General features: G+C 35.2%; 1 protein-coding gene across 1 annotated transcript in view; it reads left to right on the forward strand.

The window, feature by feature from the left end:
- Positions 1–11,320, forward strand: part of PJA2 (praja ring finger ubiquitin ligase 2) — an 87,216-nt gene that overhangs the window by 57,581 nt on the left and 18,315 nt on the right. The window contains exons 6-7 of the mRNA XM_037530709.2: positions 1,001–1,186; positions 5,987–6,098. Of these exons, the coding sequence (XP_037386606.1) occupies positions 1,001–1,186; positions 5,987–6,098 (298 nt within the window). The remainder of the gene's footprint in view (positions 1–1,000; positions 1,187–5,986; positions 6,099–11,320) is intronic.

An 11,320-nucleotide genomic window follows, 5' to 3' on the forward strand; every position in this document is an offset into this window, starting at 1 on the left:
GTGAAGCTGACTGCAGCCTCAGCAGTGCCGGTTCAGTCCCCGCCGGCCTTGGAGCAATCCACATGGTGAACAGACCCCTCCTGCCTTGCCAGTTGCTCCCCTCAGCAGTGTATTTTGTCAGTCTGTTCTGTTCTGTTCCCCACTCTGTCTCTGGTGAATCCTCTCATACTCCCACGCATCTGGCCTGTACCCCAGTTCTTGTATAAATAAAAAAAATAATAAATCTTCAAAAAAAAATTAAATGGTCTAGGGTGAGGTTTTCTTATTTTTCCCCACAAAAAGAGGATATAGAAGAACATGGACAATTCATAAATCAAATAAATTCTTATGTAAGTTGGATCTATTATTATAGAGAACAACTTGCTTCCCTTTAGAAAATAATTTTATAAAGTAAATTTTTTTAAGAATCATGCTAAGTCAAAAAAATTCAGAAAGGACACAGAAACATCAATTCCAAAGAGCACCTGCACCCCTATGTTTATAGCAGCACTGTTTACAATAGCTAAGCTTTGGAAACAACCCAAATGCCCAAAAATAGATGACTGGATCAAGAAGATGTGGTACATATACACCATGGAATATTACTCAGCATTCAAAAAAGATAAACACATGCAATTTGCAGCAACATGGATGGCGCTGGAAGGGATCATGCTCAGCGAAATAAGCCAGAAAGAAAAAGAAAAGTACCAGATGGTCTCACTCATAGCAGGAATCTAGAAAACCTAAATAAGGGACCAGGAAAAAGAATAACTATAAGAAAGTAAAAATCAAAATCAACAAACAACTATGAACCAGAGACACTCTATGGGGATTGGGTTGGGAGGTGGGGAAGGGAGGGTTTGGGGTGAAAATAAGGGGTTGTAATTGTATGGGGAATATAAAAATAAAATTTATAATAAAAAAATAAAAAAAAAATTCAGAGAATAAAGATCTGCTTTAAAGAACAATTTTATGATGTATTTTAACGTGATTTTTCCCTCCCTTAAAATGTTTGTATTAGGGAACAGACATCCTTGGAAGAAGGAGAAATTCCTTGGTTACAGTACAATGAAGTTAATGAGAGCAGCAGTGATGAGGGAAATGAGCCTGCCAATGAATTTGCACAGCCAGAGGCATTCATGTTGGATGGTAACAATAACCTTGAGGATGACTCCAGTGTGAGCGAAGACCTCGATGTGGACTGGAGGTACGTAGACAATGTTTACATGCTTAATTATTCATTGAGTAGAATTTGTTCATGTTTTTAAATTATGAAAATTGAATCTATAAGAAGTTTCCTGATTTTCCCAACTGTCAGTCTTCCTTTCTTTCAAAGCTTGTTTCAGACATCACTTTGTACATGGTCTTCTCTCTTAACTCCTATCAGTGTCTCTTCCTTCTTGGACTTAGAGTTCACTTTATATCATAGTTATTTTTACTCAATAGTATGAGCTTTCTATTTTTTAATTTAATTCGATATTCCCTATAGCATTTAGTATAATCCTTAAAAAAAAAAGACCATTCATAAATACGATAGAATCAGAATTATAAGAATAAAGTTTTCCTTCGCTGTCTTTCCTTTTTCATCTCTGTATGTAATTGTATATTCCCAGAGATGTTTATAGTACAAAATTTATTTTGTGCTTACAGAAACAGTGAGCTTCAAATAAAAGTAGCTTGTAAATTAATTGGATCATAGAATTATCATCTCATGATGTGGTAATCAGAATTTAGCTATTTTGGTTTGTAAAATAGACTCATCTTTCAAGTATGCAGTAGTTTTTGTAAGTATTTACAAAATAGTTACAATTATTGAGCTATTTCTGCAGTTCAGTTTTTCTTACTGACCCTTTTTGTTACTTCTTCTAGAAAAAATACAGTTTGGTACTAGCTCTTTTTCCATCTCTGCACAGATATTAATGATTTGTCTTGTTTTTTTCAATAAAATGTCCATTACAGAGTATTTAGAAAATTAAAGATAAAAACTCATAACACTTCAGGTTTCTAGAACTTACATTTTTAAGGTCTCCTTTGTGATTTCAGTTACCTTTTCTGTGCATAGCTGCTCCTTTCTGCTTCTCTAAATTGTTGAAGACATAAAACTCACCTATTTGAGATTCTCCTTATTGTTTCCTGGTCTCACGCCCCAGGGGAAATAAATTATATACGTGGAACAGATTTTTATTCATCATTTTGTGAAAATAGAAGTGGGATTTTATCCTAACTATCCAAACATTTTGTAATTCCATCTTAACCATTCCTGTTCTCTGACAGCCATTTTCTGTTTTCTCAAACATTATAAAAAACCAGTGATTTCACCTAGACCTAGTCTTGTTGATCTCTCATGTCTTCCTTTTACATTTTTTTGCTGCATTGCTTGTTAATTCTGAAGTCTTCTCTCTCCATATGCTTAGTTATTCCTCACAGTGCCTAGCATATGTCAGTCATCCATTTATCATCCACCCACCTCTGTGGGGAGGCATTTGTAGTTTCATATGATGAATTTTTTACAACTCAGTTACATAGATGCTCCAGTCTGTACATGAACTAAAATTTAACTGATTATCTCCCCATTGAAAGAGAAGCTCTTTCCTCCCAAATAGAATTGCTATACTTCAGGTTTTACTTCAGGATTCATAGAAATAACATTACTGAAATATGTGATTTTTTTTCCAAGATCGTCCTAAGTAACTCAAAAAGGTTGTACCACATAAAAATTTAAAGGCTTAATGAAAGTCTTTAGTGAATAGAATTTCAACTTAAATTTGAAAACTCTTTTAAGTGCTAGTCACTGATGATCTATCTGGATATGGTTGTTGAGTTAAGGTTTTAGAAACATTGCTGATTATCCCAAAACTTGGGAAGCATCAAAGTAAGTGTTTTTATTTATGGGGAATAAAAATAGAAAGGCATTTTAAAGTGAAAAGCATTTTAGCATTGATTTTTTTCAAACAAGATTTTGAAGGTTTTGAATTTTATCTACATATGTCAACATCTGATTATTTGTTTCTGTGGTATTGTATTAATTTATGTAGCAGTTGCTAAACATTGCTAAAGTGGAAATATGGCTTGATTTTGGTATTAAAGTAAAATAGTATGTCATTTGAGAGTTAAAAAAGGAAGCCATGGCACCAGCAGCAAGTCTTGTCTTTACATCAGAATTTGACACTTGATATTTGTTTGATTTTCATCATTAGGGGGGAAAAAAAGCCTTTTGGTTATTTGTTTTAGTTTAAAGGAAAATAGCAAATGTCCTCTAACAAAAGTTAGTTTATTTTGATGTAGTCACAGAAATGTCCTAGAATACTCAGAGTATCTCACAGATTGATGTGGTAGGAGTTGATTTGGAAAAAACATAGATTTTAGATTTAGACAAATCCAGGTTGTACCATTTATTTACTCTCTTATAATTACCTATCTTCCTGTAAGAAATTGGAGCTAAAATTATAAACAATAAGATTATGAGAAATAATTCTGTATGGATGTAACTAGAGTTTTTTTTAAACTATTTTGAAATAATTTTATTCTGAAATCTGAAAAGTGGCAAAAATAGTACAAAGAACTTCCATATATCCTTAACTAAATATAAACATTAGCCACACTGGTGGTGGTATTCTCTCTTTATTTTTTTGTGACCTACTTATAAATAAATTGCAAATATGATGCCTCTTTACCCATAAATAGTCTAGAATGAATCCCCTAAAAGCAGGGATTTTATATATATATATATATATTATATATATATATATATATATATATATCACAATAAAATTTTCAGGAGATTAACACTTACACGGTACTATTTAATTTACAGACCTTGTTCAGCTATCTATACTTATCCCACTTAATGCTTTTAGAGAAATTTTTCTCTGTTCCATCATTATATGTTTCTTTAATCTTTTTTTTTAAATTTGGATGTTTTCCTCAGCCCTTTGTCTTATGTTAATAGTATTTCAAAATATAGGCCATTTAAGTTTATAGATCCCTTAGGTTGTCTCTGTCTCAAGTTAGATTTAATTGACAAATTTTTAGCAGGAAGACCATAGAAGCCTTGTTCTTCCCAGCACATATCATATGTCACATAATGTCAAATTGTCCTATTACTGATGATGTTAATTCTTATCATTTGGTTAAGATGTTACCTTTCAGATTTTTTTTTTAAAGATTTATTTATTTATACAAAAACCAGGGTACAGGCCAGAGGTGCGGGAGGGTAAGAGGATTCACCAGAGACAGAACAGGGAACAGAACAGGCAGACTGACGAAATACACTGCTGAGGGGAGCAGTGGGCACGACAGGAGAGGTCTGCCGCACCATGTGGGACCCTCACTGGCCAGCCCGGATCGAACCGGCGCTGCAGAGGCTGTGGACAGCTTCACAGCATGGCGTTCAACTGCCTGAGCCACCAGGGGAGGCCCTTTTCAGATTTTTTTTAACTGTACAGTTGCCATTTTATAATGAAAGGTATCCCTTTATATGAAAAAGTATCTAGTGGAAGATGCTTTGACACTGTAAATAACCTGTTTCTTCCCAAACTACTAACTGCCATCCCCTACGTTTAGTATCATTACTGATGCTTGTGTGAAACAGTTATTACTGTGGTGATTGCCGAGTGAATGATGGTAGATTTTTAATATTAGCTGTTAGTAGCTAAATAAACTTTTCTCGTTTAAACATGATTCAGTTAGATGTGAACTTAAATCCCTATCTGATTGACTTCAGCACTCTTCCTCTTTGAAGGCTATCCTACTACTAGATGAAGAAGTTTCAGTATTTTTAGAGTTTAGATTTAGTAATTCTTAGTTTTCAACGTAATTCTAAATCAGTGTTTGTCTAAGAATGTTCCTTTGTACATTATGATGTCTGCTAATTTCTGGATACTACTACACTATAATATATTCTTCATAAGAATACCTCTGTATCTCTTAGTAATAGGTTTGTAATTTTAATGATGGCACCAACCAAGGTTGACACTGGAACTAATTTGAACTGACTTGTGAAATTGGATGCTTCTGATTATTCAACTTATGATAGACATATGGAACATGGAAGTGGAGATGTTTGTCTTTAGGTAGACAGAATATAATATACTTAGCTTTGGTGATTTTGAATTTGAGGTGATGGGAGTTCTTTGATGTTAAACGCTGATGCAGAAAATTAGAAACAAGGTCTGTGAACTCAAGAAGGAGTTTAGAATTAGATAGACCTTCAGGAATTACCTTGAGAAAGAGAGAATATCATTGCAGCAATAGGCTTGAATGTGATTTTCAGGGGATCAAACTTAGAGAGAAAAGGACTGAAGAGATACTGAGGGTTTCCAAATTTTGAAATACTTAGCATTTTCAAGTCTAGAGGAAAAGGAGAAGTCTGTGCACTTCTAGTGGTAGGCAAAGGAGATTGGGAACAGATTTAAACATTTTTCTAGGGGCTTTAGTTCCTTTGAAAAAAAGTGAAAATAAACAGGAGCTAAATATTTTTCAAACAGAATAATAATGGAGAAAACCAATTCTTAGAAAAATCAGAGAGATTAATGAGAAAGGCTTGAGAAAATAAAATATTTTTAAGCCCAGATTAATATTATAAGAAAGGAAAATATTTGACTGATCGAATTAAAATGATTCTTTTTATCATGTTCCTACCTAAATTTAGATTACAAACTTAAGTAAATAGCAAAGAAATTAAATTAGAAGAGAAAAAGTAATACTACATGTATTCCAGCCTTTAGCAATCCCCAGAGTGAAAACTACAAATATAATGTAATTTTCTTGCACACTTTGTGCAGTAAGTGTGGCAGTCAGCTGGGAGGGGTAGTGATACTTTAATTCCTTGTGCCCATCACTTAATTTTTCTTTTGCATTGTACCTGACCTTCAATCCACAAGATTTATATTAAAATATTTTAAAGTTTTCTGCTCCTGGTATGTCTACTGTCTTATAGGTATGCTAATATGATTATTTCTCCACCCATAAAAATTTTCCAAATCATGTGTATTTTCTTTTTTTTCAGCCTGTTTGACGGTTTTGCAGATGGACTGGGAGTTGCTGAAGCTATCTCTTATGTGGATCCTCAGTTCCTCACCTACATGGCACTAGAAGAACGTTTAGCCCAGGCTATGGAGGTATTTCTGATGCCCATATGTAAATTGTTGAGGTGTCAAATAATAAAAGCTAAAGATTTTAAGTTTTTTAAGTATGCTTAAGAAAAGTTATGTAGCGGGCCTCCCCGGTGGCGCAGCGGTTGAGCGCTGGGTTGCGAACCTGTCCGCAGCCTCTGCGGCACCGGTTTGATCCCTGGCTGCTCCCCAGCCACCGGAGGAGGGTCAATGGCGCGCAGACCTCTCCTGCGGCCGCTGCTCCTCAGCAGTGTAACTTTGGTCCTTGCCTGCTCTGCTCCCGCTGTGGCTCTGGTGAATTCTCTCACCCTGCCGCGCTTCTGACTATACCCAGTGCATGTATAAACAAAACAAACAAACAAATAAATAAATAAACATGCCTCTATAAAATTAAAAAAAAAAAAGAAAAGTTATGTAGCAATTGCAGAATAGTGATGTCGCCAGTATGGTATGTACAATATATACCTAATAGCCTGCCAATTTGCTTAAAATTGCAGTATTTTCCAGTTTTTATTGCAGAACTGAAAGTGTTTTGTTACATATAGAAACTATACTTTCCATCTATTATAAGCACATTTGAATCTGATTATTTTTTTTTTTTTTTTTTTTTTAAATATTAAATTTTATTTTTATATTCCCCCATACAATTGCAAACGCCCCATTCTGACCCCAATCCTTCCCCTCCCGCCCCCCACCCCAAAAAGTGTCTCTGGTTCATAGTTTTTTGTTGATTTTGATTTTCACTTTCTTATATTCATTTTCCTGGTCCCTTATTTAAGTTTTCTAGATTCCTGCTATGAGTGAGACCATCCGGTATTTTTCTTTTTCTTTTTGGCTTATTTTCGCTGAGCATGATCCCTTCCAGTGCCATCCATGTTGCTGCAAATTGCATGTGTTTATCTTTTTTGAATGCTGAGTAATATTCCATGGTATATATGTACCACATCTTCTTGATCCAGTCATCTATTTTTGGGCATTTGGGTTGTTTCCAAAGCTTAGCTATTGTAAACAGTGCTGCTATAAACATAGGAGTGCAGGTGCTCTTTGGAATTGATGTTTCTGTGTCCTTTGGGTAAATACCTAGGAGTGGAATTGCTGGATCATATGGAAGCTCTATGTTTAGTAGGTCCAGAAATCTCCACACAGCTCTCCATAGTGGTTGGACCAGTTTGCACTCCCACCAACAGTGCAGAAGAGTTCCTTTTTCTCCACACCTCGCCAACATTTGTTGTTGCTAGTTTTTTTAATATGTGTCATTCTCACTGGTGTGAGATGGTATCTCATGGTAGTTTTGATTTGCATTTCCTGATTACAAGTGATGTTGAACATTTTTTCATATGCCTGTTGGCCATTTGCATTTCCTCTTCAGAGAAGTTTCTTTTTAGCTCTTCTGCCCATTTTTTGACTGGATTATTTTCTTTGTTGTTGCTGAGTCTCATCAGCTCTTTGCAGATTTTTGTGATCAGTCCTTATCATTAGTGTTGGGTGCAAAAATGTTCTCCCAGTTGGTGGGGTTTCTCTTTGTTTTTGTTATTGTCTTTTGCTGTGCAGAAGCTCTTTAATTTGATGTAGTCCCAGCTGTTTATCTTTCTCTTCACTATCACTGCTTTGGGTGATGTGTCTGTAAAGATGTCTTTGATGTGCAAATCCCGTAGTGTTTCGCCTATATTTCCTTCTATGTATTTTTATGGTTTCAGGTCTTATGTCTAGTTCTTTAATCCATTTTGAGTTGATTTTTGTGTATGGTGTGAGGTAGTGGTCAAGCTTTTCTTTTGCATGTAGCGACCCAGTTTCCCAGCACCATTTATTGAACAAACTTTCTTTGCTCCAATGCATAGTCTTTGCTCCTTTGTCAAAGATTAGTTGACCATAAATCTGTGGGTTTATTTCTGGATTTTCTATTCGATTCCATTGGTCTGTATGTCTGTTCTTGTTCCAATACCATGCAGTTTTGATGATTATGGCTTTGTAGTATAGTTTGAAGTCTGGGAGTGTGATGCCTCCGATTCCTTCTTTTTTTTTCAGTAGAGCTTTGGCTATTCGGGGTTTTTGGTGATTCCATATGAATTTCATCAATAATTGTTCTATTTCTTTGAAGAATGCCATTGAGATTTTGATTGGAATAGCATTGAATCTGTATATTGCTTTTGGTAGGATGGCCATTTTAATAATGTTTATTCTCCCAATCCATGAGCAGGGGATGTCTTTCCATTTCTTTGTGTCTTCTTCTATTTTTTTAACAGTGTTTTATAGTTTTCTTTGTATAGGTCCTTTACCTCTTTTGTTAGATTTATTCCCAAATATTTGATTTTTTTTGTTTCAATAATAAAAGGGGTGGTTTTTTTGATTTCTTCTTCTTCAGATTTATTGTTTGTGTATAGGAAGGCTACTGACTTTTGCGTGTTGATTTTGTATCCTGCCACTTTACTGAATTGATTGATGAGTTGAATTAGTTTTTCTGTGGAGATTTTGGGGTTCTCTATGTATATTATCATATCATCTGCAAATAGTGATAGTTTGACTTCTTCTTTTCCTATTTGGATTCCTTGGATGTCTTTCTCTCTGTCTTATTGCTCTGGCTAGACTTCCAGTATTATATTGAAAAGCAGTGGTGAGAGTGGACATCCTTGTCTTGTTCCAGATCTTAATGGAATTGCTTTCAGCTTTTCACCATTGAGAATGATACTGGCTGTTGGCTTGTCATAGATGGCCTTTATGATGTTGAGGTATGTTCCTTGTATCCAAGAATTCAAGGGCTTTTATCATGAATGGGTGTTGCACTTCTTTGTCGAAAGCTTTCTCAGCATCTATTGATATTATCATATGGTTTTTATATTTCTTTTTGTTGATGTGTTGGATAACGTTGATTGATTTTCGGATGTTAAACCATCCTTGTGCCCCTGGAATGAATCCAACTTGGTCGTGGTGATTTCTTATGGATACATTGTTGGATTCTGATAGCTAAAAATTTATTGAGGATTTTTGCATCAGTGTTCATTAGGGAGATTGGCTATAGTTTTTCCTTTTTTGTGTTGTCCTTATTCGGTTTTGGTATTAGTGTAATATTGGCTTCATAGAACGTGTTTGGTATTGTCCCTTCCTTCTCAATTTTTTGGAAGAGTTTGTGAAGGATAGGCACTAATTCGTCTCTGAATGTTTGGTAGAATTCATTTGTAAATCCATCAGGTCCTGGGCTTTTGTTTTTGGGGAGGTTTTTAATTACCATTTCAATTTCGCTGCTTGTAATTGGTCTGTTTAGGTGTTCTATTTCCTTCTTTATCTAGCTTTGGTGATTGTAGAGTTGTAGGAATTTGTCCATCTCTTCTAGATTGTTGAACTTGTTTCCATATAACTGTTCATAGTAGTTGCTGATTATTCTTTTGATTTCTGCTGTGTCCGTTGTGATTTCCTCTTTCATTTATGATTCTGTGTATTTGTGTTTCTCTTCTCCTTTTTTTCTTTGTGAGCCTGGCTAGGGGTTTGTCTATTTTATTTATTTTTTCAAAGAACCAGCTCTTGGTTTCATTGATCTTTTGGATTGTTTTTTTAGTTTCAATTTCATTTATTTCTGCTTTGGTTTTTATTATTTCTTTTCTTCTACTGGTTCTGGGGTTTTTTTTGTTGTTCTTTTCTAGATCTTTGAGCTTCGAGATTAGGTTGTTTCTTTGAGTTCTTTCTTGTTTTTGATGTGAGCTTCTATTGCTATATATTTTCCTCTTATTACTGCTTTTGCTGCATCCCATACATTTAGGATATTGGTGTCCTCCTTGTCATTCAATTCAAAGAATTTTTTAATTTCTTCTTTGATCTCCTCGTTAGTCCAGTGGTCTTCCAGTAGTGTGGCTTTTAATCTCCATGAGGTAGGATAGTTCCTTGCCTTCTTTTTATGATTTATTTCTAGTTTGATGCCTTCGTGGTCAGAAAAGATGGTTGGTATGATTTCAATCTTGGTGTATCTGTTGATGTTTGTCTTGTGCCCCAGTATGTGATCGATCCTGGAGAATGATCCGTGTGCGCTTGAGAAAATGTGTACTCCCGTTTTTTTTTGGGTTTAGTGTTCTATAGATGTCTGTTAAGCCCAAATGCTCTAGGTCCTTATTTAGAGCTTTAGTGTCTTTACTTATTTTTTGTCTTGTTGATCTATCCATTGTTGATAGTGGTGTGTTGAAGTCTCCACTACATATGTGTTTTCTCTGATGTCTGTTTTTAGAGAGGACAACAGTTGTCTGATATATTTTGGTGCTCTCTTTCGTTGGTGGAGTATATGTTTAATGAGTGTTATTTCTTCTTGAAGTATTGTCCTTAAATCATAATGTAGTGACCAATGGGGTCTCTTTTTATTTTTTTGAGTTTGAAGTCTGTTTTATCTGATATAAGTATAGCTGTTCCTGCTTCTTTTTTGGCCCATTTGCTTGTAGGATGGTTTTCATCCTTGACTTTGAGCCTATTTTTATCTTTTGTAGCTAAATGTGTTTCTGGAGACAGCAAAAGGTTGGGTTTTGTTTCTTAATCAGGCTGCAACTCTGTGTCTTTTTATTGAAGAGTTTAGTCCATTTACATTAGGGTTAATATTGATATGTTAGCATCTGTATTTGCCATTAGGTTTGTCTTTCCTTTGATTTTATTTATTTATTCTTTTAATAACTTTTTTTTTTTTTTGGTCTTCTTTCGTTGTTATTCGTCCCTGAGGTCTGGCTTTAGGATTCCTTGTAGTATTTTTGGAGTGGGGGTTTAGTCGCAATGAAATTCCGGAGTTTCTCTTTGTCTGGGAAGGTCCATATTCTTCATGGAGGAAAGAGAGCTTTGCGGGATAGAGTATTCTTGGTTGGCATCTGTTTTCTTGGAGTCTGTTGACTATGTCCCTCCACTCTCTCCTTGCCCGTAGTGTTTCTTCAGAGAAGTCTGATGTCAGCCTGATTGTTTTCCTTTGAATGTGTTATCTGTTTCTTCCTCTTGTCAGCTCATTATTTTTTCCTTGTCCTGGATTCTTGGGAGCTTTACTATTATGTGTCTTGCTGTGGTTTTTCCTTTCGTCGTGGAATTTGGTGTTCTTCCTTGCTTCTTGTATATCAATTTTCAGCTCCTTCTTCTCATTTGGGAAGTTTCTCTTCAATTATATCCATGAATATTTTCTCTGTTCACATCTTCTCTCCTCTCCTTCTGGAATTCCTATAACTCTTATATTTCCTTTCCTCATGGAGTCAGATAGTTCCCGAAGTCTTTCTTCA

Source organism: Talpa occidentalis, unplaced genomic scaffold (genome assembly GCF_014898055.3).
Source record: "Talpa occidentalis isolate TD23 unplaced genomic scaffold, MPIMG_talOcc4v2.1 talOcc4.6, whole genome shotgun sequence".
Classification (NCBI taxonomy): domain Eukaryota; kingdom Metazoa; phylum Chordata; class Mammalia; order Eulipotyphla; family Talpidae; genus Talpa; species Talpa occidentalis.